Source organism: Nyctibius grandis, chromosome 6, assembly GCF_013368605.1.
Source record: "Nyctibius grandis isolate bNycGra1 chromosome 6, bNycGra1.pri, whole genome shotgun sequence".
Taxonomy (NCBI): domain Eukaryota; kingdom Metazoa; phylum Chordata; class Aves; order Nyctibiiformes; family Nyctibiidae; genus Nyctibius; species Nyctibius grandis.
The window spans coordinates 43,003,553-43,031,550 of NC_090663.1; the positions used below are offsets into that span (position 1 = coordinate 43,003,553).

The 27,998-nt window shown below is 36.5% G+C and overlaps 1 protein-coding gene across 2 annotated transcripts; it reads left to right on the forward strand.

The window, feature by feature from the left end:
* Window positions 1-14: 14 nt before the first annotated feature.
* On the forward strand, window positions 15-27,998 carry HPGD (15-hydroxyprostaglandin dehydrogenase). 2 transcript variants are annotated; one of them, XM_068404037.1, is made up of 7 exons: window positions 15-107; window positions 257-380; window positions 4,437-4,543; window positions 16,054-16,150; window positions 24,610-24,686; window positions 26,627-26,790; window positions 27,860-27,998. In XM_068404037.1, the coding sequence occupies exons 1-7, from the start codon at window positions 15-17 to the stop codon at window positions 27,996-27,998; spliced, it is 801 nt and encodes a 266-aa protein (XP_068260138.1). The 2 variants fall into 2 exon arrangements, with proteins under 2 accessions (XP_068260138.1, XP_068260139.1); XM_068404038.1 differs by lacking the exons at window positions 4,437-4,543; window positions 16,054-16,150.

Below are 27,998 nucleotides of genomic sequence, written 5' to 3' on the forward strand. Positions count from 1 at the left end.
GCAGCGCGGCCACCATGCACGTCAATGGTAAGGTGGCTCTGGTCACCGGCGGGGCGCAGGGCATCGGCAGGGCTTTCGTCCAGGCGCTGCTGGGCAAGGGAGCGAAGGTAAGCCCCGGGGAGCGCCCCGGCCCACTGCCTCTCGCCTCCGGCCGGTACCCCCTGGCCTCGCCTCGCCTCGGCCCGGCTCGGCTCGGCTCGGCGGGGGGAGCCATCCGTCCGCCCGCCGCTCAGCCTTTCCGACCCCCCTCGCCCAGGTAGCCCTGCTGGACCGCAACTCGGAGGCCGGGCAGGAGAGCAAGGCGGCCCTGGACGAGCAGTTTGAAGCGCAGAGGACAGTGTTCATCCAGTGCGACGTTACGGATCAGGAGCAGCTGAAAGGTAAGAAGGAAACTGTCAGCGCTGGGCTCTGGCTTAACGTGCAGCAACCTGAAAGAGCCCGGGCTGCTGCACCAATACGTGTACAATTAAGGTTTCTGGAGGACAGCCTACTTCCAATCGCTTCTGACAGTGACTCAAAAGGATTTGTTTCTGAACCCGCAGATGTGAAATGTTACTACCAGCATGCGCGCATTTCACTGTGTTACTTGGCACATCATAAAGAAAAGCCAGAGAAATCAGTTCCATTGGGTGATTGGGTGCTGTGTGTGATACTTTCGCATGAAAGCCTCCACAGAATATAATTGTTATTTTATGAGTAATATATATAAACTTTAAAGCACAGACTTGCTTTTTACGAGGCTTCAGTACATACTCGAAGCTGCATTCTCTCATCACGGGAGTAATAAATTCTGCTCTGCGTTGCAGTGTTCTTTCCATACAGCACACTTACTTTCAACATGTGCTGCTGTAGCTGAAAGCAGAACTGGCAAAAGACGGCACACTGCTTTATCACGGTGCTAAACATGGGTTGATAACATTCCGCACACATTTTGCAGATGCAGGGAATGGCAAGGAGCTTCCCTCGTGTATGACTTGTATTTATGTTTTCACTTAGTGAATAAATCATGCTCCCTACTGAGTTCTTAGAGTATCATATAATGTCGATGTACCCTTCACAGTATTTCGTGACAGGCACATCGCTTCAACAAATTTTCATTACTAAAGAGATACATTCATAGGTAGTGACTCAGATTCAGATTTTGATGTCACTTTTGTCAGTGCCCTTCCCCCAGATTCATTTGTGTCAGGCTTGATGTGAACATTTTTAGTTCTGCTTTTATTCACTACACTTCACTGGCCGCTTTCTCGACAGCAGTGATTGAGCATATCCATTCCTCTTTCACAAAACATTGCAGCTAGTCCCGAATTCAGCAATATTGTTCACTGCTCCGAGCTAGCATGATTATGCTTAATTCTAAAGCTTTACGTTGTCTGTCTGTAAGAGAGACGCTGGACTTTAAATTTGAGATCTGCTGTAACCAGCAAACAAAGTTTTTATCAGCTGGGTTGATTACTGACTTTTTCTCCAAGAGGGAGGAGTAACCTAGGAGCAAGAAAAAGCATCCTAGGGGTAGGAATATCATGTGCCGCAGTGTGGGTGTTACCCCAGTGTGCTTTCTCTCCTATGATTCCTCCTTTCTTTGGTGCCAGGCTAGTGCAGGACCAACAGGGTGTGCTCTGGGAACAGGAGTGAGGAGGAGGGGTCAGCGAGGGAGGTTTTGGAACCAAGTTAGTAGAAAAAGAGCAATAAGAGTAGGATCAGCATGGGCTCTCACAAGGAGCAAGAACAAGAACAGGCAGCTGCTGCTTATGCTTCTCTGATACTGCGTTATTCCTGCTGAAGGTTTCTTAGCATAAATTTGCAATCATGTCTTACAATCCTTTGGGGTTTCTGGGGTATCTTTTTAGTGGTTTTGTTGTTTGGGTTTTTTTTTACTGCTTTATTTTCCTGCTTTTTCACTTGTAATTTCAAGCCACCACTTAATAAACTTAGCTTAATTTCACTCCTAGCATTTAAAGTTCTTAGTGAATGCGTCAAGTCCTGTACTTGCTTTTTATGTTAAAGGTCATGTGCGTGAATGAAGTTCCTCTTATTTTAACTTTAGTCCTTTTGGTTTTAAACAAGTCACAGTACTAGAACTAGAATCTGTAGGTACATAAGGCTTCTGGGTAGGAAGTCAGCTGCTTCATCTACTTTCAGGTCTTGCATGTGCTTTTTTCTCTGCTGGCTCTTTCACATAGTTCCCCACAAAAATCTTCTGTCGTGTCCCACTTTTGAAAAATCACCATACATTTACTTTCGCTTTCCATGAATATTTAGGAAGCTCACATTTAACTGGTGTTTGTACTTACTTTCCACTGTTTTTCTTACCTCTCCTTTAAAAGGAAGCCTCTTCTTCATTTTTCATTTTTCTTCATTCAATATTTTATGTGATCATCTGCTTCTAATTTTTATGATTTCATAAGCACTGACTAGTGTGCAATGCAAACACAGAATTATTCTGCATTTGAAAAGGGAAGAAGAAGTCAGTTTACACTGACGTGTGGATGATAATTTTGTTAAGAATTTATAATGACATTCTTCTTTTTGTGGATAGGTAATAGATGGGATTACTGTAGGCAGGTAAACTTTTACCAGAAATATTCCAAATTTGGTAATCATTCTTTATTTTAACATAGATATGCAAACAGCTGAAAAGCATTTGGCTCTTTTCTCAATGTGTAAACTAGAAAACTACAATTGGTCAAGACTGTGTGAATTTAATAAACAAATAATTGGTGAAAGTACTATTATCCATGGTGTTTTTTGAAGGCAAAAGATTCTATTAAGAATGAGGATGCTGAAAGATGTTAATTAGAGAAGGCTTAAAAGAGAGTCAGAGAGACAGTTTCCAAAATTTCGAAGCTAAATGTATATATTTTACTCAGTGAAACTAAGTGAAATAATCAGTCCTGCTCCTAATAAAGCCAAAGCTTTTCATTTGCCCTTGCTGATGCAAGATTGGAAAGAAAATAAGCGATTGAAGAGTTAAGCTGAGAAACCAAAGAATGAATTAGCAACAAACATAAAAGCCAAAAAGGCAGACAGCCAAAAATAGAGGCTTTATTAATATTAAAATATTCTAGTACAGAATTAGAATATTAGAAAAATCTGTACAATAAAGGCAGTTGGACAAATAAAACCTTTCCCATCATCTGCCCAGCTCTTGTTCTCATGACAAGATGCGACTGTGATGGACCTACAGCATTCAGGCAAAGAAAAGACTGTAAGAGTATCGACCAACTGGTGCAAGAAAAAAAACTTTGTAAACCCTGCAACTGCTGCAAAAAAGGTAGATGTCTCAAAGCCGCTGCTATGTTCCTGACCAACACTAACAACCAAAGGCTAAAGACCAGAGAATTAAGATGGTCCTGGGATCACCTTTTAGTGAAGTGGTTTCATTAAGGCCTCTCAAGCATAATTTCAGTATACCTGAAATACTCTAGATTTTTAGTCACCAAATGATTTTTTTTAAAACAATATTGGGGCAGGGGAAGGTGTCTTGGTTTACATAATAATAAATATTTAGTGACAAGGAACAATATTTGGAGGGAAAAACAAACAAGCTAAATATAAATGTTGGATAATGTCTGCAGTCACGGAAAATCTTAGTCTGGAATGAACATCTGGAGGTCATCTCATCCAACAATCCTGTCAAAGCAGAGCCAGCCTAGATGAGTTTGCTCGTCATTATGACATCATCATGTTTTTCCATACACATTTTTTATCTTTGTTCAAACATTGTCACCTAGGAGAACACAATGTCATTGTGGAAGTTTCCCAGTTCTTTATTTTGAAATTCTTTGGAAGACAGGTCACTATTTTCATGAATAGAAGGAAGATGATTTGAATTTGGGAAACATATTATTAAAGTTATGTGACAAGTAAGATGTATAACAATTTATTCATAAATGGATAAATTTAAATAAGAATTATGATGAATTATTTGTAGTTGAAGGATTCATATTAGTTATATTGCTGAATAAGAATCGCATTCTTAGGTTAAATGCAGACTCAAGCAAGAAAATTGTTCTGAACGCATGAAACCTTTTTTTTCATTTAAAATAGATGGTGCCAAATCTTGAATTCACTAGCTATATCAAACTGTTACAAGTCAAGATATAAATGATTAGTTTATATAATTAGAGTGCCAAACATCCTATCTAATACAATATGTATGGATGCTAAAAACTTTCATTGGCTCCTGTTATTAAGCACTATAAAACTGAATGAAAAGATGACTATAGTATCTTAATCCTTTCAGTTTTCCTGAATATGTTTAATATTGGTGAATGGTTAGATGAAGAACTAAATTGCATGTTGCTTATTACTGCTTAAGAAAACAGTGAAGACCGTGGTGGACTAATAAAACACTAATTTGTATGCATGCACTGTATTTTTATATCTTACTTTCCATAAGTGTTAAGAAATTTCATCCTTGGATCTTACTATAGGTGCTTTCAAAAAAGTAATTGAACATTTTGGAAGGCTGGATATTGTGGTTAATAATGCTGGAGTGAACAATGAGAAGGACTGGGAAAGCACTATAGAAATTAACTTGGTAAGCATTATCTCCTTTCACATGTTCATACCTTATTTAATTCTGGAATACACCTAACAGCCCCTGGCTTGTACAGATTGTGCCATTTAGCAGAACACAAATTATTGGAATGGCAAATACAGCTATTGAAACAATAACCACATAATTGCATATGTACTAATCAATGAATGTGTGTGTGTGGTGGGTCCTTTAAGTTGTCTATCCAAGACATACAGCACTGTGTAGAGGCACTTAGGCTAACACCAGACAAAATTCTCTTTCTATAAAACCCAGTGAAATCCCAGATAGGTGTAACAATTTGGTGCCCAAAGCAGTAGAGCTGCATCTACAGGAGGCCAGTCTGTTTAGATGAACATTTTAGAACACTGTAGTTACTTGTGAGACTCAGCTGGCCTGCATTAGAGAATAAGTTGCCATTTGTTGGTATTACAAGAAAACTTGTTCAACCAAGAGCTCCACATTTTCTTCACCAATGAAGCAAGCATACAATCTGAGCTTTTAATATAGGTGATTTCGCCATCGTCGCTGATAGAAGCACACCACAGAAGAGCATTTGCTTGCTAAAACCCAGTACATTCAATGAACCTGTAAAATTTATTTTCAAACAGACTGTTACCATTTCTTTGATATTATCTAGTATCTCATCAAGTGAGGCCACAATATCTGTTTCTCAGTTGAAATTTTTTTAATTTAGACTACGCTGCTAGGAGATCTAAGCTCCAAAGGAAAGATCCATCACGCTGAACATCCCCCCTTCCTTCTTTTTCCCCCAGCTTTATGTGCTGAGCATGGTGTCATATGGTATGGAATATCCCCTTGGTCATTTGGGGTCACCTGTCCCAGCTGTGTCCCCTCCCAACTTCTTGTGCACCCCCAGCCCACTCACTGGTGGTGTGGTGTGAAAAGCAGAAAAGGCCTTGACTTGGTGTAAGCACTGCTCAGCTATAATGAAAATATCTCTGCATTATCAACACTGGTTTCAGCACAAATTCAAAACATAGCACCATGCAAGCTATTATGAAGAAAATTAACTCTAACCCAGCCAAAACCAGCACAGAACACCAACTTTCTAGGTTAACAAAACTCTGACCAGCTTGTATCCTGCCACCTGTGAAGTTCTAATTTGATGGTGATTCAGTAGAAGTCACCCCTATGACCAAACTTACAAAGCGTTATAATCTAGATCTGCAAAGAAAGTAGCAAAAGGAAGCTTGGAAGAGTGCAGCATGGAGTTTTCTCCAATCAGTCATTTGGAATTTGTCAACGCAACAAGCAATCTCAGGATAAGAAAATCAAAATTCTGTTTTTGTCAAAAGTTTCAAGGACAAAGTTACCTGAGTCTTTGAATCCTAACGCCTCCATGAAAACAAACTAACAAAAACCCCCAGGACACATAATAGAAGCTGTATATAAGACAAGTTATAGAAAAATTAATGGGAAAATATGTATTTGAAAAGAAACATTTAGATTTAATAATACTTTTTCCCAATCTTTTACATCTGTCCAAGGTCAAATTTGCTTATTCTTGGAAGGGACTGAACTGGGACCACAGACTAAAATTTCCACAATAAGAGAAATACATTTGTTCAATTTCCTTTGCCTTTTCTTTACATTTTCTTTAAGATTTAACTACACATATTTCTTTGTCCCTCTTTCAATTCTAAAATATTCTGACAAATTAAACATCAGGAAACTTCATATTGTGAAGTAACAGGAGTGTGACATCCTCAGTAATATGCTATTAGTACAGATCCCTTGAATTTGAAAAACTACTTTACCTGTGTTCTAGATGACTTATTTCTCTTTATTTTTGTGCCTGGTTTAACACAGGATATAAGTTACCGTAGGCAGCCATCCACCTGTCAAATTTGCAAGCACAGATAGCTAGTCATCACCAGAAAAACTGAAGTCCATGTGAGAAAAACATTTGTCTGTGATTTGCTTTTAAATTCAGCTCAAAAATGGAGGCATTTCTGATCAGCAAATCTTGAAGTTATTTAATGTCCATGTAAATTTCCTAACTTAGAGTGATGTCCGAACAATATTTCAATGCCAAGAGCTTCAAACAAACAGAAGGCATTGAGAACCTCCTTCTACTATTATTTTTGTCTTATTACCGGTGATTGGACTGAAGCAGATCACAGGTGGGTTTGCACCATCTCAAGTAGCAGAAAAACTGGAATCTACTCTTACAAATCTATATGCTTAACCATCAAGCTACTGCCCCTAAAAATGAAAAGGGGTAGATTATATAGTTTGTACATTATTATATAGGTAAGTTCATCATAAATGTCCTAATGGCTCAATTCATAGTTGAAAGTTGAAAAAATTAATTAATAGGTGCTAGTGACTGGAATAAAAACATCTAAAATGATCAAGCAAAGTAGAAGTACAGCCATGTGGGTTAAATCAAGGACACTCTAAGAACTAAATATCCTCATTTATCTTCTGATTTGAATATTCTTTCCCTGACTAACCTTGAGCCAACTAACTAGCTTATTTCCATAGGGCATTTCTATCTAGTTACTGTAATTTCCATAAATCAAGATATAACATTTTGTACTTTTTGCTTTTTAACTATAACAATGGAAGAATAACAGCTGCTGCATGTAATATGTTATATTGGTTAGTTCCATAAAATATTTTTTGCTTCTTGTAGAGCAAGGAGTAAAAATATATATGAAATATACGATTTTAAAATGTCTCTATTTTCCTGACATCAGATATTTTAAGTATCCTTTCTATTATTCCTAAGAGCAGGAATAACTTCTATGGCCACACATTTTGATACACATTATGCACATATATTCTACTTTAAAAAAGGGGAAAAAACCCTCTAAATGCCAGTCTTCGTCTTAGTGATATCATTTATATTTGATACAACAAATATTCCCTGCCCCAGTTTAAAGTACAAAGTACAGAAGTAGAGCAGTACAGAGCAAGATAAATCAGAACAAACACATATGGGGTGTGTTCTTTATGGCTAAAACAGTTCACAGAACTGGTTGGTCTTCAGGAACATTTTTAAAGGAGTGTAAGGAAGTTCCCTGATAGTACTGCTTCAGAAAGCATGAAGAACAGAAATGAAGAAGCAGGTTCAAAAAGTGGGACTTAATTTAGAAGGAAAAAGAGAGAATAAAACACAGTTCCTACTTGTATCCATTACAGTTTCTTGAGAGCGAGAAAAGACATCTTAATAAAGATGGAGGGGAAAAGAGTATCAATCACTAAAAGGAGATTTCTGTTGCAGCACTATCCACCATTTTGCTATATTTTGTGCTAAAATACATCCACCTTTTCATTACTTTGTTAATATTTCTATTAACTTCTTTAGTTAAGCATTCCAGCAACGCCATCCGTTCCTCACCTCAAAACTCCAAAGCTGATAGTGTTGACTTGATCGATATCAGCTTGATCAATGGCAGCTTCAACTACTCATACCCATACAAATGTACACCCTTGTTATTATGGTATATAAAAAAAGATCTTGGCAACCATATAGGAATTCCATTTCAAATGGATACTAGCAATGTAGTTTCAACAGTCCATCATACACACACATACTCATGCACAGAACAGCACAAGGACATATGACATACATTCTTATCAAGAGTCCTACCTACAGTCCTCCAGCATGACAAGAATGATGTTTCTTGCATTCAACTTCATAAGAACTTATGCCTAAGGAACCCAGAAATGTTATAATCTGACTTTTTTCTCTTCAAGTCCCTAAAGAAAGAGAAGTGCTCATGTCTTTATGAGCCTTGAACGTATATGTTAGTTAAACACAATTTGATGTTCTAAGAAGATTCCCTAATTTTAGCTTGTGTTGATGATGTAGGCTTTCTGGAACCACTGTAATTATAGTGGCTGCTATAATTACAGTATCTTCTCTCTTTACAAATGCACTTCACACATTTTACAGTAAGACAACCCCAAAATTTTCTTGGAGGTTCCTTTCTTATCCTCGTACCAAAGATTTCTGAAAACTGACATAGGTTGCAGAATGCAGTTAAATGTAGCAGCACTGGCATCACATATGCTTACATTTTAAGTATTACCCAAATCAAAAGCACAGAAGCACTTTACATCACATTTTGACTATCTTATTGTTTTCTTACACCAACAAATTAATTATTTTGTAGGTATATTTAAACCAATTCCCCAAATGAAATTAAATAGACTCATGAAAGAATTTGACAGCAAAATCACAATTATCTCCTGTTTATGTGATGGTTTTGCACATTTTAACACATTATTCTGGCAAAACTTTAAATTGCAGGCCATAACTTGGGCATACCAAAAAAACCCAGTCATATGGGATCCACTTATTTAAGAGTTGCCCAGAGAGGAGAATTCAAATACGCATGTAAAATTTGTTCCAGTGCATGACAGTCTCATCCTTCATTACTAGGCAAAATGTGGCAGTACCCTACAGTTCCAAGTTTTTATATTTTCCATGGGTTTGCATAGTTTATTTCCATATATGACAAAGGTAACAAGTTTCTGTGAATTTAGAAAAGTCCTTTTCTAAAATAAAGTCTACCTAACTCAGGGTTTGTCCCTGAAAAATACTTAGATTGGTAGCACAGAGAAGAGAATGCAACACTGTATATGTATGTGTGGCTCCATTCAATATAGCTCATGGTGAAGTAAAGGTTCCAGCAACTAGCAAATGTTGCAAAATCAATTCATTTGCTCATCGGTAAGCAATAATTCCTCAAAAGGCCAATCAATGTCTCAGCAGAAACCAGAAGGGTAACTAGGCAAACTTCAAAAGGGGTTAATTTTATTTATTTTTGAGACAAAGACTTCATGATCATCACAAGACTGTTCCATTGTGCAAGCCGTAAAAGGGATCTCTTGGGAGTATGCTGCAAGCTTCTTCTGGTCCATACATCTTGCTCTTCTTTCACAGTGTACCAGAAGAAATGACAAGGACTGAACTTTCATCACAATATAATGTGGCCAGCACACATAGCTGGATTCAGCAGGTGGGAATTACCAGCAGGTCCCATAGTACAGACAGAGGCAAGCACTGTTTCTTAATGCTACCAACATAGAAACAAAACAAACCAAACAGTGCTATCTGCAGAAGATAAAATGGCATAGGTAACTCGTTTACCAAGCTTGCATTCTAAGACAACCATAAATACACTACCTCTGTTGTTCAATGGCTTAGTTGCTTTTTCTTCAGCATAATTTGGTGTCAGAAAGAGGACTAACTGCCTAGGGAGAGATACAGCCACCAAAAAGTGAGAAGTACCGCTTACCTTGAAATCAGTGGCATGAGGGTCAATCCTCTAAATACATAGAGAAGCCTGTAAGTATAATTATTTCTGTTGTTCATATTGCACTAGGAAGGACACAGACTTACCTTAACTGCACGGTAAATCAATGAACTTCTTAGCTTACAGTTTTAATGTATGTTTACAGTAACCAATGTTGAAGTACAATGAAAAGCAAATTACTTTGAACTAAGAACTACTTAAGTCCAGCTACTCAAAATGCAATACTATTCCTACATCCTTCAGGAATGGCGGGGGGGGGTGGGGGGGCAGTGCAGAGAAGTAAAGAAAACCACATAGTAAAATAAAACATAGTATTTCACTCCTACATTGTACAAAAGCTACTGATTTCGAGAAAATTATCAAATCCTACTGCACATTCCTTTCTCCTTCTTTCTCCCTAGGATTCTTGTTTTCCACAGTCTGAGCTGGAAATTCAAACTCAAAAGCCTGCAATTTAATTTCATATAGCAAGTAAACTAACCTATACAGAGGAATGCTGAGGGACTTGCACGCTTGCTACAACCTGTCTGCTTCCTAGAAAATCTACATTAAGGACAATATCAGTCCCACCTCACTGTGCAACAGAAAATGCTAAAATTTTCCATGAATATCACTAGCAGCACTTAGTTTTAGACTTTTGAAGTCATCTTACGCAGTTCATAAAGTACTTTGTAAAGTTTCCTTATAGATAGCCATCAATTTACAACATCACAGTACGAAAGCCAAATGGTCTTGGGTCAAATTCCAGCTTTGTGCTAACCTGCTTTATGAAACCACAAGTTCATGGCTCTTCCATTAGTTTTTTGTTCATTATCCCTAGCACTGAACTACATCAGCTCAGAAACCTACACATAATATTAGGACTGATTACTGATTACCATTTTATTCTCTCAGAGGAATTCATATTGCCTTATCACCTTGGTAACAATAGAGTAGTCATCTTCAGCACTGAAGGAATGCAGACATAGTTTCTCAGCGTAAAATATTAGCATGCATGAGGAGACAGCAGAAGTATCAGACAAGAGGTGGCAAGGGAAACCTTATTAAATAGGTATAGAAACTATGTCAATTGGAACAACTGCCTTGAAACACTAGAAAAAAAACCACTGTGTACTAAATTACTTTCAAAGCAGTTGTCACTTACAAAGGATTATGATTAATGATGTTCTGGGCACCACCACTGAAGAACACACTTTTTTTTTAATAGATCAACTAAAATGAAACACAGAGTATGAAAATTGACTTACAGGTGTAATGTTGGAATGCAAGAACATTGTACAACACTGGCTAACACTGGTTCCTAATGCCAGAAAAAAACAAACTAGGTCTCTATTGAAGACTTGGAGTCTTATTAGAATCAGAGTTTCAATACATGACTTCTTTTAGAACGATACAATTAAAACTATACAGCCCTGGGATACATAGAAATGTCAAGAATTGTAGATGATGTAAGTTTTATTTCTCATTTTGACACTGATATTTAAATTGCCGTTTAACAATTTGTTAAATAAGTTACTGATATGATACTTCTAAAAGCAACTGCAAGTGTTTTGAGTATTTGCACAATACCATGCTGTCAGATACCAAGTTTTGGTTTGTTACTGTATGGTGCTTCAGAATGACTGATCGTCTCTAACGTAAATCTGTAACATATGGAAGCTAACACTAGGAGATATTCCCCACACTCACCATTATAACCTCATTGGAAAGAATCCTAAATTTCCTACTGGGAGTTGAAGAGTAAAATTGCTTCTCTTGGGAGCACACTTAGACCTGCAGTGCACCTTGATGGTCCATCTTCATTATGTGCTATAGTAAAACACTGTATTTTGGTAAGAAAACAAACAGCAGTATCAGTAAGATCACAGGTTTTTCAACAGCTAGTAGGACAACCATTATTTTCTGATTTTAATGATACTAGTTTTCACTAGCCAGGAGTAAAAAAAACTAAATGAGAGTCAGCTGTCCCAATTTTCGCTTTTTCTACATTTAATTGCAAATTTGACTACTTTCCTGCTCTTTGTTCTTGACATGTTTATGGACAATATCCATGCAGCTAAATGCAGTTGTAAACAAAGGAATTGTAAAAAATTCAACTCTAAAATGCAACATGCTTTGTTGTACACAGTTAAGTCTCGGAGCATATTTTCATCTTAAAACAAGTCAGACAATTTTTTTTTTAATTAGGTAATTTTAAATATTAACTTTCCCAGAATTTCTATTTGCAATAGATGAACTATGAATTACTGTTGGTTAAGAGCATGGGATTAAATTATTATTCTTAAAAGTATACAAGGAGAACTATGCAATCTGAAGACACCTTTAGTTTCTTTCAGTTTATTGAAAGGCAAATCGCAGACATTTTTCATCATATCCCAAAACCAGGAAACTGGGCTGCACAAAACACATCATTCTTTGCCTGTTTTACTTTCTATTGTGTATTTCATGGTATAGTGAAGTAATAGCTGATAAGCTTTCTTCTAGAATTCAGATGGAGTATTCTGACATCAACAAATAGGAATCCAAAGTCACATTTCATATGAGAGAAGGCCTGAGGCTGCAATTTATGCACTTGCAAAGATGGATTTCATAACAAAACCAAAACCCAATATACCATTGGTCTTTGGAAAACAATAGTCCAAAGATTATTGTTCTTTGGAAAACCTCTTTCTCATTTGAGTGTTTGGCACCCAAATATGAGAGCCAGCTTCACTTTATCAACTCAGCTGGATCAACAGGCTCGACTGGAAAGTGGCACTAAGACTTCTAAGCAAACATTGTATGACTTTCATACTACAGTAAGTTCAGCCACTGCTGTTCTTCCTTGGAGAACTATTGAGAGGACTTTCTCCCCTGGAGAGAGGGGAAATTCTGGCAAGAGAATGGGAGATCTATCACACAGTGCCTTTCATCTGAAGTGCCATCTGCTGAGTGTGCAGACAGCTAGGTTCTTCTCACTCTGTATATTTGGGTCAGAGTTTATCTCCAGAATAATTCTTTATGTTGCCAGCCCAAACATCAGAAATAGCCATGTCACTCAAGATCAGCCACACTCGATGAGAAGTTTTTTGCAAGGATAACAGCAGGTGTATGGGCAATATCAGAATGAAGGTCTGCATTAATTCTGAAGGCAATCTCTCAGAATATCTACATAAAGGAGAAGGCCCCAGCCACTTGAAGAAATGCTAAGTTAATCGAGTCTAGAGAGAAAAAAGAGCAGTACAGTGATTTTGATAGGAGAGTCAAGCTACTAGCTTTTTCCTTGTCTTATAATCGTGGTTTGACCAAAGACTCATCTGGCTCTCTTATCTCTCTGAACAAGAAGGCTGGAGGAATACATAGATCCTCAAGGAGCCCCAAGCTACTTTCTTCTCCAACTGAGTTGTTTCCTCTAATCATCCTAAGTGGAACTCTCTTTTCTGTTCAGCAGGCTGAGCCACTGCTCCAGGGCATGATAGGATCTGCACCTGCTCTCCACAGAAAGTCTTAACCCCTTCCTTTCTAAAACATCTTGTGTAGAGCCTATCATATGTATATATTAAAAAACACCACTCAACCTTAAGTCCAAGTCTAGTTTTAGTTGAGCTGCCAATAAGTTTATGTTCAGAATAAGTATACCTTACAGCAACAGTACTGGGCATTAACAATCTTGTTTTACAATAAATCCTTTAAAATTTACATGTGACAATCAACATTAAACAGCACTTAACTACATTTATAATGACTCTGAAACTTTCCAGGACATGTGAGAGAAATCAGATTTAGTTTGGTATTTTACAAGCCTCTGAAGACAGTTCTTTGGAAAGTTTCTGTTAAAACATGTAATTAATAACATTCTTTTGATATTAATCAAAACATTTTTAAAAGTATGTTACTTAAGACAATACTTTCCAGGAGGAAAAAAAAAAAAAGAGATTCTTATGGGAATTTTTTGTTTAAGAAAAGTCTAAAATGTTATTTCAGAATTTTGAACTATTCATAGTTTGTGATTTTTTTTTACATTATTCCAGGAAATTGGTATACTGAAAATATATTGATATTGAAAATACCACATAAAATGCTGCAACTATAGAAAATTTTAAAAACTGATTCTTTATTGAAATTCCAAAGAAAACTTGGTAATGAAGTCTTGTCTTCGTTTAGCCCGCACACAAGGCTAAACAATAGCAGTTTTTCTCTCACCCAATACCCCTTCCCCAAATGAGGAATGGAATTGGGAAAAAGAGAGGGAGACTCATGGGATGAAGGTAACCAGATTTAATGAAATGAAGAAAATCAATATAAATGACAACACAAAACAGACAAAAATATACTCATTCACAAATCACTGGCAAGTTGCTCCAGGAATCACAACAAGAAACATGAAGAAGCTAGAAAAGGCAAGGAAACCAAAAAAAAGCCCCACCTCTTCCCAGCAAACCCTCTCTTTTATAGTGAGCTTGATGTCAATGATATAGAATACACCTGTGGGCCAGCCAGGGTCAGCTGCCCCAGATTTAACTGCTGAGGGCCTTGATCACCATGGCTGGCCACAAACTGAAACCAAATCCTAGTGAAACCAGGACAGGTCTCAAGTTGTTTTATCTCTGTCAATAGGCAGCTTAACTTCATGTTACTTGGGCAGTGAACAAGCAATATTTATAAAGCAGGACATGCAGTCTTCCAAATCTGATTCCTGTTAAAACCAATAAGCACGAAGGGCAACTGAACTTGAATTAGGACTTCTACTTTATGTTTTATAACACATACATCTGAAACTATCAGCTAATAAAAATGAAATGTAATACATGTCTTTAAATTATTCCAATTTTGGTTTGTGAATTTAGATAATGGTACAAAAATACTTAATATTCTGATTTTAAAAGTTTTTTTCTTTCCAGTACACCTAGCCACTATCCATTAGGTTTTAGTCATATACACATCTTTTTTACTGTGTTTTTTTTTATTACTTTGGGAGATTTCCTTCTCCATGATTCACAGTTCTGTAGACCTTCCCTGGTCAAAACTTTCAGTGAAATAATTGTGTGCAGATATGAATGTATTTAAACATCTTAATTTATTTGGGCCAAATAAATAGCATTAAACAGTAATACAATATAAATGGAGTTCTCACTTAAAAACTGAAATAATATTTCCAGCAAAATAAAAATAACTCAAAACATTTGTTCATTTTAAGTAGAAATTGTAAACCTAATATGAACTGATTATGCAGAGATCTAACAAAATCAGTAAATAATTATCACTCATCACTAATGAAGTAATATTGCAACATTTCACTAAAGTTAGTATCTTCCACTAGCAGCACTGTCCACTGCCTTTCTATTATCACTTGTCAAAGTCTCTGGTAAAAGTGACTTACTCTCTGGGAAAGCCTTAACCGCCTGATTCTTTTAGAAGGCTGATAACACCCAGGCACAGCATATCTTTAGGTGTCTCAGTTTAAATGTCTGAATTTTCGTGAGATGAATCCCAGCAGAAGTTCTGCAGTAGGGTTCAAAAACAGATCTTAAGGAATCAAGATTACACACTTCTCAGAAATTTAAAAATCACATGCTGCAGCTAATATTATGCTAACACCATGTTTCTCACCTCTTCAAATTTTTTTTTACCTTATCTGTATTTGTCTGTTTGGGTAACCTTCTTTTGAGAGGAACGGTAAAACTACAGTAAGTTCAGTCATGAAAGAATACAGATTTTTAGTATCCTGGGACCAGAAATATAACATATAACTTAATCCTAAAAAGGGATCTCATGCCTTGAGCCAAATGATGTTATAAGTGTTAGTGTTCAGATTCAGTCTGTATGTTTTTTATAGCGTACAGCAGTTTGTCTCAATAAAAATGCTGGGAGTTGGATCAGTTCATCCACCACATATCCTCAGACAAAATGTGTGTTTCATCTATAAATTATTTACTTATTCAATATTTCATTTCCTTCACAGCATTTATTTCATGTTGTAACATTTCAGTTTGATTATTGATATCTTAATAATAAAAATAATTAAGCTGCTATTCTTTCTATGCATTGCAGTTGTGCTTCTGAAGTTATTAAGTTGCATTACGGTGGAATATCATCTGTGTTTATAATCTTCCAAGTACAAATAAGATCACTGGTAAAGCAATACACGTTCTAGGCACCATGATTAAAGCAAGATTCAGTTTTTAGGAGCATAAAAGAAAAATATTTTGAATATAATCCTCCCTTTCCCCTCTCTATCAGACATCTGTGATTAGAGGAACCTACCTCGGCCTAGAATACATGAGAAAAGGAAATGGAGGCGATGGAGGAGTAATCATAAATATCTCGTCTTTGGCAGGTAAGAATATTTTCTGTGTAAACACTTTCTACACACTGGTTTGTTTCTAAAGTAAATGAAACATACTGATCAGTCACGCTTTTTCTTCTTTCTTATGGCTCTTCCCTGTTTATTCCCATTTTGACCTGGTTTCCATCATAGCAACCAAAGTAATATCAAAGGGCAATGACTTTCATTTCTTTTTTTAAACTCAGTTCAATGAAAAATTCAGTAATTTTTCTAACCTATCAGTTTCATATTTAATAAGCTTGAGCATGATGCAAATAGTTTTTTTCAGGCTTCAGTACCGCCACATGTTAAGCAAAACCTAACTAACCTCAATTCATTTTGCTTATTCAACACTATTCAATAACACTGCTGAATTAAAATGTTAGGTACCCCACACTGTATGTAAGAAACTAAGTCTAATGTATAGATCTAGTTTTAATTCAGGGTTACTTTCAATCTGATTATTTTTTATATTATAAAGTATTTATCAGGCATCAAATACAGAAAATCAGATAATCTTTTTTCACAGAAAATGAGGAAGCAGTAGCAGGTCCTCCATTCAACTCCCATAGGAGCACAGCTTTAGCAATATTTATGATTAGACTGTATCTACTTTATTAATGAAGGTTGTCACACATCAACTCTGCCCATGCTCCAAGTCCTCTCAGATGTGATCCACCTCTGCTTGAGAAGCCATAAAATTAACACTCATATTTCTTTGAGCTTAAGTTAGCACATTCTTTGCTCACTACCTATCTATGCTATAACTATATTTCAATTTATTGGCATAAAAATAGAATTATATGGCTTCTAAGTCAGTCAGGGTTATTGCTGCTCGGTTGCAAGGCGGAATCCTTCTCACTTTCCTGTAGGTACACATGTTGCAGTGGCTGGGGTCACAGAAAAAAGTACAACTGAAGGAGAAACAGTAAATAGAGAATGAGGTCACCTGACACCCTTCTTCAAAAAATTTGTGGGGAAATACTTGCATTCTCTCTTGTTTGTTTGAACAGTTTGTTCACTCTTGCTTCTGTCATATGTCTGGGAAAAATAATACATATGGTGGCTTACACTTGGATTGTCAGTGCTTTCTTTGGTATCCATGCAGAATACCAAATGACAGTAATTTTATTCCAGGGTATTCCTGTGTGTTTTAACAATGAAAAGCCAGTAAGACAGCAGCGGCCATAGTTCCTGAGTGTAAATGGGGATTATTGCCTGATAGGCGTGAATGTTCTGAGTACTATTAAATTCTCCTGTAAACCTTGGCTTTTGTGATGAGGAGTCCAGTTCACCCTATTGACATAATGCATGTGGATCTTGAGGATCTGACTTAATATATGTACATAGAATCATAGAACTGTTTTGGTTGGAAAAGACCTTTAAGATTATCAAGTCCAACCATTAACTTAACACTACCATGTCCACCACTAGGCCATGTCCCTAAGCACCACATCTACACATCTTTTAAATACCTCCAGGGGTGGTGACTCCACCACTTCCCTGGGCAGACTGTTCCAATGTTTGATAACCTCTTTGGTGAAGAAATTTTTCCTAATATCCAATCTAAACCTCCACTGGCGCAACTTGAGGCCATTTCTTCTTGTCCCATGTCTCATATGGGTGAGGGATTCTTTATTAAAAGCCTCTATGTACCTTTAAGTCAGCACTTGCAATACTGCCTAACACATTGCCTACTGATGCCAATAAGTTTATGTCCATGGCTCAAATAGACATTGTATTGGGACCAAATTAACCCGAAGAAATTGTTATTGCGATACAAGAGTTCATCAACACAAGTAAAAGATTAAACATTTTCACAGAAGTTCTGATGCCCATGCAGTGCTTAAGAAAGGGCAGAGGTAGCCAGTAGTTTGATTCCGTTTCTAACTAGTCTCAAATGAACACAAAATTAGTTTAAGACCTAACAGCTTGGTTTGGTAAGAGCTTATAAGTGCCATTTTAATTATTGGATTAAAATTTGCATTTATTTACTTACTTTTTTAAAGTTAATATTGTGCCATAATGATTATGGGAACCTGTCAACAACAAAGTGTTCTTTGCTTTGTTTGCTTTTACATAGCTTGTATTTAGCAACTGTTTCCAAGGTCATAAGTAAAAAGACATTAGAAAAGCTGACATACACTGATTTTTATTGTTTATTTATTTACTACTATTTGTGCTTTATGATTCTAATTCCCCTTTCTAGTCTGAAGGTCTAAGTCCTGCAGTTTATTCTGCATATAAAAGGCAAACTGCCATTGGCTTGTTTAACATTCTCTTCTTGTGTTTTGTTTTCTGAGCGCTAGCTTCTGTTGATCATTAAACTTTTGAGTGGTTTTGATCCCGCTGTCCAAGTTCTCTACAAGATTTTACCAGATATGCTCTGCAGACAGCAAATATTCTTGTGCCTTGCTGAGCAGCAAGAAGAGTTCTATTTAGTGCTTACGTAACTTTCAATAATATTTGCTTTACCCACTAATTAGTTTCCAGTTCTTCACCATGGGAATTTTGCCAATGATTTGAACTAGGGATAGAATCAAGCCTTACTCTTTTATATTTCCAAACACCCACGGGACTATTTTAATGCTTCCTATGAAGTAGATGCTTAAAGTGTTCATTCAGCTGCATGAAAGCCAGAGCATTCACCCTTTCTTTCCAGTATTGAATCTTCCTTTCTTTAGTGTCTCCAAAAGACAGGACTAAATGCAAAAGGCAGAGAAATATGTAAGGACATGCAGCAAGCACCCACCTCCTAACCCACTGCATCTCAAAGCTATAAAAATTTCTTAATTTTATGGGATTTGTGCATTCATATAAAAAAAAAAATAATGCCGCTAAACAACTGAGATAATAGGAAAAGTGTTTTACTGCCAACTTGCCCCCATAAAAAATAATGCCAATGGTTGCAGATTTTTGCATTATAATAAACTTCATTTCAAATTTAAAAAGAGTAAAATGTTCTAAAATTTCTTCTGTAGAAAGCTATGTATGTTAATCTTAATTTTGTTTAACAGAATTGTTACAAGCAACAGAAAAAGCACACAAAACTACAAAACTAAATTTACCTCCTGAGATTATTTACATAACTAAATTTAGCATCGTCTCTTACCTTTTGGTGGCTGGTACCTATATACTTTTATTGAGCAAAGGGGGAAGGGGAATTTATGTGTGTGCATGCACTTTTGTTTTGACAGCCTTTATACTTTCAAGAAGATATTCTGAAATACAGACACAAAACTGAATTTGTATCTGTCTGGATTCTAGCAGACTAAAAAAAATCAAAATATTCAGAGGGCTTAAAAAATAGTGAAATATTTAGCGTCAGGTCATACTAGCTTTTAAGGAGAGGTTGCTCGATGTGTAGTGTACTGGGATACCTTTCTGTTGTACAGCCATATCAGTGGTTTAATAACACTCAACTTCAAGCACTCAGGCTCCACAAGCAGACAGTTTGTCGTCCTCCTACAGAAAGCTTCAGCCAAGAGAAATACTTAAAGTACCCCTCACAGCAAACAGGTTTCTTTAGGACCTGGTCCTATATATACTACAAGAACAAAGCTTAGCGTATTGTTAACATCACTGAGTAAAGGTAAGACTTTATCACAGTGATACAGTGGAGCAAAGGTGTTACTGACTGTATAACTGGAACCTTCAGTTCAGAATCATGAAACAGCTTTTGTTCCTTCCCCTTTGTAAAAAAAAAGATGCTGAGCAGAAACCACAAGAATGGGGTTAGAAAATTTAGAAACTATTTGCTTGAGACTTCAGTTCACTGTTAAAAAATTTCCTAGAAATGACACAGCTTAGAAATTTTGCTAGGATTTCTGTGTCTCCTTTGTTTTGACACAGAACACAGCAGTATAACTGACATAATGAATGTGTTCGTGTACCCCCTCCCTATTCTTAAGAATGAGAAAATCAATTCTCTCATCACTCTGTAGGACCATCAAGCCCCTAGCTCATTTCTCTAGTTCATATCCGCTTCTTCAAAAGAGGCTTTGGCCTTCAAAGAACTTTGTAAGCATATTCCGTACTGTTTATCCAGACTTTTGCCTAAGGGTGAACGAAGATTTCTGTAATGTGGTTTGGAAAGACGTTTAATTTAAATAAATATGGCTAAATCTTGTCATGCTATTTATTTGTAAGTATTCTATGTGTTGCAATGGGCTTTGATAAGTATACTTTATAAAACAAACCTAATACAGAAAGGAAAACAAATTACTTTGGCAAAATTTCCCAACATATGGAGAAGCACACTTTTGGTTTGTTTTAAATAGGTTCCATCTGTTTGCTAAAACTTATCTTTCAGCATTTTCACATATCTTTTTCATAAACAATGAAAATATAGAGCTTTATGATGCCACACAATACTGTGATTATCACATTAGTGAGAGAAAATTTAAATATTTTAATGGAATATTTAAATGTTTTAATAGTGACTGTATTTGTTTAAAACATAACAGAGAATAGAGCTTAATCATTGCATAATCATAGTGTAGAAGCGCTGCTTTCTGACGAGCCCAAAGCCTCCATGAGATCAACAGCCATGTAATAAAACAGACTTTGGTTCTTGTGTTCTCTGTGCCACACTCATCCATACATGAAGTACACTATTCCAAGAATTAACGAAACTTAAAGATACTATCAAACAGAAACTACATTTGTCTCAAGCTGCCTAACAGTGCATCCATGGAGAAAACAGGGGGCAGAAAGGTCATCTAAATGCTAATAAATCTTATTCAAAGAAAGCGACTTGTTCAAATCTCTGAGGGCAACATGTTCTGTGGGAAAGCACACCTGGAGAAAAAGGCTTAATTCTGTATTCATCAAAGCTCTTCAGTGGACTTAAAGGAAATACAGTTTCAACAAAGCTTACTAATACAATTTAAGCTTACTGACACAATCCTCCACCTCCAATACTAATTTCTCAAGATGTGGATATTGAAACTATTGACCATGATAAATAAGCAGTTGCAGTGAGAAGCCTGACACCACATCTCAAAAGGTAGAGTGGTCTTGACACTGTAACAACAAGGGGACTAGAGCATAACCAAGGGCAAGAGCTGTCTCTGACAGCCTGCCAGGAACTGAGAAAAACAAAAAAGAGCACAGTTAACACTGGTGCACAGGATTACTGCTGCTCTGCTTGAATTGGTTTTGGTAAATCAAAGAGCACCTTCAGTCGTCACGAAATTATTTACAATTCACCATCTAGTTCTCGATGAAGATCATTTGAGGGGGAAAGGAAGTTCCCTGTCCCCTTTCATGTAACAGTTCAGTGATGCAGCAACATCCAGAGAGATGAAAATCTAGGCACAGTTGCCTCCCCTTGCCAAGAGAGATTGAAAACCACGTGTATCACTTTCCTGGAGTGCACTGCCCCATCATCATCCATTTGAACACCCTCCCATTCCCCCCGCCTTATTTTGTGCATAATGTTCCCCAGTCTTTTTCACTGCTGTTCCACTTTGCATGAGATAATTAAATATTCATGGGACCAGCAAATAGAATCCAGATTTTCTAACAAATGAGTGCCTTAACTAATATGCTACTAACTCATCTTTGTTCACTGATTGAATAAATACTCAGGCAGAGCAGGATCAATGTCACACAGTGGTTCATCCCCAAATACTTGCTAGCAGAGTCCCAAGGACACATCGCTAACAGACAGAGGTTCAGCGCTCCCTGGGGCAGGGGAATGGCTCAGAGCTGGAAATCCCACACTGTGGTTCTGGGTACAACTCAGGAACAAAAGTGAGATGGGACTGCCTTTGGTTTGGGTGAGGGATGCTAGGATTAGCCTTCATTGTCGTTGCTTTGGCTGAAAGCGAGTCAATTGATTTCTTCTTGGTTCTCCATTTTAGCAAAAATAATAATTGCAGTTAGAAAAGAACTGGTTCTAATGCTTTGATTCAAAAATTGTTATTTGTTCCTCTCTTCCTGCCTAGATATTCCTGCTGTCTTTTGACATTTAAGTAAGTCTTTGAACCTTATTCCACATCATTATTGTGAGCTGTGCCCCTTCTTTGTTTATTTCTTGACTTTGTTTCTCTTCCCTCTCAAGTAACGAGTGATTTGTCTTACTATGTTTAAAAAAAAAAAAAATTCCTCCTCTGTGTTTCCCAGTAGATTTTTTCTTTTGCATGTGTGTTAGCTGCAGCCTCATTGGGACTGTTTTTTTCTTTAAAACACATAAAACTACTCAGGAGTTTAAAAAAAAAGTATAATATTTCTAATGTGCTAATATTCCAATGTTTCCAATTATTTGAAGAATGGTGATGACCATCCAAAGTCACCAAACAGAGGAATATTAAGCCTGTGTTGCGATCACAACCCAGAGGAGACAACACAAAATCCATTTTTCATAAAGCAAGTTCTCAATCAGAAGCATAACACATTAATTCAAGCCAAGCAGATAAATACAAGTGTAAGAGAACAACCAGCCACTAGGTTAAGTTCTTCATTTCTCACTACTGAACGCTAATAACAGTGTTGCTTTCGCTGGATTACCAATGTAGCATTTAAACCAAGACAAAACCTTGACGCTGCCAGGGTTGTAATTAGAGCTTTGTGCCATCTTAGAAAGTTTTTTCCTTCAGACAAAATGGATTGCAGAGCAAAGAGCCCATGCAAGTCTCTGGCATATATAATTTTTCTGGCAAATCCATAGTTAAAGCTGGGTAGTGTATTCTTCACCTCCACTGAAATAAGTCACACCCTTTCCTGATTATATCACTTAAAGATATGAAATATGAAGAATGAAAAAAACATATCTGAGATATTAATTGGGATGACCTCCATTAGAATCAAACATTAACATATTAAAATCAGTATCCAGTTTTATAATACCATGTTTAGGAACACAAACAAATTTCATCCTCTAACTTTAAGACAGGCTGTGGTTTGCTATTCGCAAGACCCTAGCTTGCAGATGGAACTACAGCATTCATGTGGTCCAGTTCAGCTGTCATTGTATAGTGGAAATTGTTGGCATAATGGGCAGAAATGTATAGACACTTACAGTCTGTCATCTCTTCTTGACCAGCTTTTTGCCATCAAACTCAGTCTTACTAGAATTAAGTTCTTAATTTTCCTCCAAACCCGTTATTCTCTCTTCTTTCTCTACTATAAATAATGATTTTATGCTCTCCCGCTCCCACCATAAAGGTTCACAATGATAGCAGTCATTTTGCGTTTTGCTTCTGCTTTTCCTTACAGAAGATAGCAATGATATTACCCAGGATTGTTACCTCTTTTTCCTGTTCCCTTCTAAAAATCTTCATCCTGGCTTTTCATTCCAGAACAGGGCCCGCTGTAGGAGGTACCATACCATGAAATCCTTTTCAGCCAATCTAATTCAATCTAGAAAATACTTCAAAAATCTTTTCTATCCACATCTCTGCTTTCATTTCTTTCTGCTTACTGTCTGAGGTCTTCATCTTATCATTCCATTCACAGTGTTTATTCACTTGTCTCTATACTCTCTCTGCACTGAGGTCCTGAGTACACTTCTTAGTGCTTTTTCCATTTACTTATTGCAAAATGGCTTCCTCATTTCATTTAAATATCTTTAAAAAAAACTATCACCTATGAAATATTACCCAAGTAGAACTGTAAGTAAAAATAAATCTTACAATGCCTCAGATGGTGCATCATCTGAATTACTTTGTTTATAGTTGCTCCTTTGAGCAAAAACCACTATGCAAAAGAGTATGTGTTTGTTGTAGTACTAACCACATTGTCAAATAAATAAGCAGTAACAGCATTGCACAAGCAGGTGTATTGGCTGACTGCGCTTCAGTCAGCTGTGCAGCATGCTCATTCTTACCTCTCGCATTAGGGCTAGGGGAAGTTTTATCTGAGGCCGAGTTTTGCTACTATTCTATAGAAGCAACATAAGGAAGGGATTTAGGTCAGACATTATGTTTTGATAGATTACAAAGATAGTATTAAACCAGTTACAGTAGTCAAAATGGATTTTGCTATTTCCCATACCTTTTCCCACACTTTCTTTCTGAAATCACTGTAAATAATTGCAGATGTCCAGTTTACATATCAGCATATAGAGTGTCAGTAATCAAAGTTTATCTAAAATACTTTACATACTTTATATACTTTAAATATTTTACAGATTCATAGAAGGTGGCTCAAAAAATCTCATCCTTGAGTGTTTTCTTCCAGATCCTGTCCTCCATTTTAAGTCATACTTCACAGATACAACTGTTCCTCTTTAAAGTTATACTTTTTTATTACTCTTCTTTTGCCTCCTCATGTTTTTATCCATCTCATATCTTTTCCGAGCCTAACTGAGATTACAAAATATAATTTGCAAATTTTTACTAATCTATTTTGTGGCATCTCTATAAATCTATCACTTACTTTTTACATTATAAACCTATATGTATGTTTAGGGTAATCATAAATAGGAGTACCCAACATCTTTATTCAGCTACCTTTTTATTTTAAAGGACTCATGCCTGCTGCATTCCAACCTGTGTACTGTGCTACAAAGCATGGTGTAATTGGATTCACACGTTCAATAGCAGTAAGTATGTGTTTTTGAATACAGTATCAGAAGTTCCTTGGGAACATACTAAGTTTCTCATGTTCCCTCTCTATTGTCACACAACTGGAACTAATTTTCTTAAAGAAAACAAAGTGTCTGAAGAAGTGGAGGTTCCCTACTTTCACTAAAGGGAATCCAAAGATGGAATAAGTAAGACATGTGTGTTTATGACCAATTTGAGATTTTGGGAGCATGGAAGAAAGATGTTGCAAAGTAATTTAAGGACAGTGGGAGGAGCCCAAAAGTCAAATTCTTACCCAAGCTTTAAAAATATTTTTCATAACTTCATCCCAGTCATTTAACATTTTGGTTTCCTTATCTGTAAGTCAGTTTGATGACTTTTTTAATGATAAATAGGCACTAAAGTGTACAAAAAGTGACTTGAACACAAAAATGTTTACCATTAGCTTATTCTTACTAACTCTTAATATGCTGAAAATGCAAAATGACACATTTAAGATGGGACATGTTAGATGCTATACAACCATATAATAAGTCTCAGGCTCTGACTCCAAAACTTTCTAGTTAAACTGAACAAGCAGCAAGACAAAATAACTTGGAGGGAGCAAATATGATTATACTTTCATAGGCTAAGCTTAAAGATAGTGTACTCATATAAATTTCCAGTCTAATTTCCAGAATAAAGTACCTGAAATGATCATTTGGATAGTTTATCCATATTTTACACTCCCAACCCAATAAGTTAATTTTCAGATTAACCTAAACAGAGAAGTATGGATAAGTGTTGCATATAACATATTATCCACAGCATGAACCTGACACCTGGTTTTCCGTTTTTGTTTTCTCATTATAATATAAACATCACCATCTAAGCTCAAAAATAAAGGGTCTGCTAGGAAATTAAAGGAAATACTGTCTCTATGGAACATGAGAATGCCAAGGAGAAAAATAATAATAAACATAGCAAATCACTGTATTTACCAGGAAAGGCAGTACAGCCTAATGTTGGGCAGGTATGATACAAAACATCTAGGACTTCAGTTTCTTTTCTTCTCCAGACCAAAAGGGCAGGCTACCATATCATGAAAATGACATGTGATTTATATAATACCAGAAAGGATTCATGTTAAATGTTAAAATAAATATAACTCAGTGTTGAACAATTATGGTTATTCTTGGATATATCATGTATAATTCATAAGTTCTGTGCCACCGCTAAGAAAGTTCATCCATCATTCAACATATGCCTGAATGCTGCATTAGTAGCACCACAATTGAAGGGTCCTACCATTCCCAGAACGGTTTGTGCTGCTTGCTTTCATCATGTTTCTGAACTGCTTCCTGAAAAACTCCTGCCTCTTTCCTGGAGTTCACAGGGACTTTCCTGTGGAGATGCTCAGTGATGGATTCATCCCTTGGCAGGGACAAGAGAGCAGCTGGAAATGTTTAGCATTACAGTTCTAGGGGTAGAGACCAAATCCTATTTCTGTTGACATGAGGGAGGTAAATACAATCTTAGAGTTAAATCTTGATTTGATTTCAGATATTTTTCTTTTAACAAGAAAGTTCTTATAAGATTGGAAGTATACATTTGGGAGATATTACTTGGTTTTGCTTATGAGAGTTATATCACCATCCTAGAATACTGTTAATGACATGCCAAGAGCACTAATAACAAAAACATTAGAAAAAAACAGCTGCATGGAAAGAAGAGTGTTTATTTCCTGTAGAATTGTTCTCCCAGAAAAACAGAAGTTTTTTCTAGTTATCTAGTATGATTACTAGAGGAAAAATGCTTCAAACTTAGCTGTTGAAGCAAAATAATCAGTAGTAACAAAATTTGCTTACCACGTAAGGCTAAAAAATACTTAGTGGTAGATCTCATTCTTTGAAAAATTACTTACACAATACTGTTTTAAAATGTTGATGATGAATGTCTAACTTTTTCACTTCACTAGCTAGCTGCTAATATGGAAAACTATGGAGTAAGACTCAACACAATTTGTCCAGGATTTGTCAACACACCGATTCTTCAATCAATAGATAAAGAAGAGAATATGGGACAATATTATTCTTATAAGGATGAGATCAAAAATATGATGCAGTTCTATGGCGTGATGGAGTAAGTCAAGTCAGATACAGTGGTTTTTTGCCCTTTGTTAATGAAGAACAATCACACACAATAGCACTTTCAGCAAAATTAAAATAAAAGGGAAATGCTGTCTCAGATAAAAGTCTATCAAATGTGTTATCCTATATACAAGGAACAATCTAAGGCTATTTTAAGAGTATCACCTACATAGTGATATTTCCCTTTATGCATTCCCATTGCCTAACAAAGTGCAAATCAAATTCCCAAGTTAAAGATGATGTATTAGTTTTTAATAGCCCTTGGTGTTCTTCCATAAATTTGTTTAATCAAACTTGTTGTAAGATACAGGGTGTATCATTTGTATTGTATTTCCACAAAATCTGCAAGTGAACCAAGACAGAAATCAGACCAAGAACTGACAAATCTGGACTAAGTTCATAAGAGCACAGTAGCAACGATGGTGGATCAGATCAGAATTACCTAGCCCGTTACGGTATTGTCAACAAAGGCCAAAAGCAGACACCTAGGAAAGAGTGTGAGAAAAAGACAAGCATAAAGCGATATTTTTTTAACACTTTCTCATTCTCTAACAATTAGCTGCTCAGACGCTTCTGCACGAAGGAAATTGTATGACTCTGTTGTTTCGCCCACACTTTTTCATGTGTAAAATATATTGCACCTATTGACCACAGCAAACTGCATGTGACAAAATTGTCCTTATGCTAATTTGTGTGTCTGTCCTGCCACAGAAACAACAAAGAGCTGCAGAGGATTGTGTAAGGATTACTTCTGTCCGTTGCCCTGACAGAGAAAACTTTGATAGGAAGTCCAGTGGCAGCTGGATGTCCGCAGGGATTTAACAGTAACTAGAGCAAACAAATGATGATTTGTAAAGTTTCTGCTTTACACTGTACATTCTGATTGAGGAGACTGAATTTCTCTCCTGAAACACTTATCACCTCTGCTTTTCTTGAAAATAAATTTGTTCTAATACCAGGTTGTTTCATTTTCAGGGTATACAGATTTACACTGAGTTTCTTTACTTGTCCTTTTCACATGTTCTATTACTACATGATTCTGAAATAACTTTTTTTTTCAGCCCATCAAAAATTGCTGAGGGACTGATAACAATAGTTGAAGATGATACTCTAAATGGAGAAGTTATGAAGATTACAGCATCCCAAGGGATTCATTTTCAACAATATAGCCAAACACCTTTTACATCATCAAAGAGATAA

Excerpts from the sequence above, each read along its gene's own strand:
- HPGD (XM_068404037.1), top strand. The coding sequence starts at position 15 with ATGCACGTCAATGGTAAGGTGGCTCTGGTCACCGGCGGGGCGCAGGGC. Across the intron at positions 108-256 it reads TGCTGGGCAAGGGAGCGAAG|GTAGCCCTGCTGGACCGCAA; the intron begins GTAAGCCCCGGG and ends CCCCTCGCCCAG. Across the intron at positions 381-4,436 it reads GGATCAGGAGCAGCTGAAAG|GTGCTTTCAAAAAAGTAATT; the intron begins GTAAGAAGGAAA and ends ATCTTACTATAG.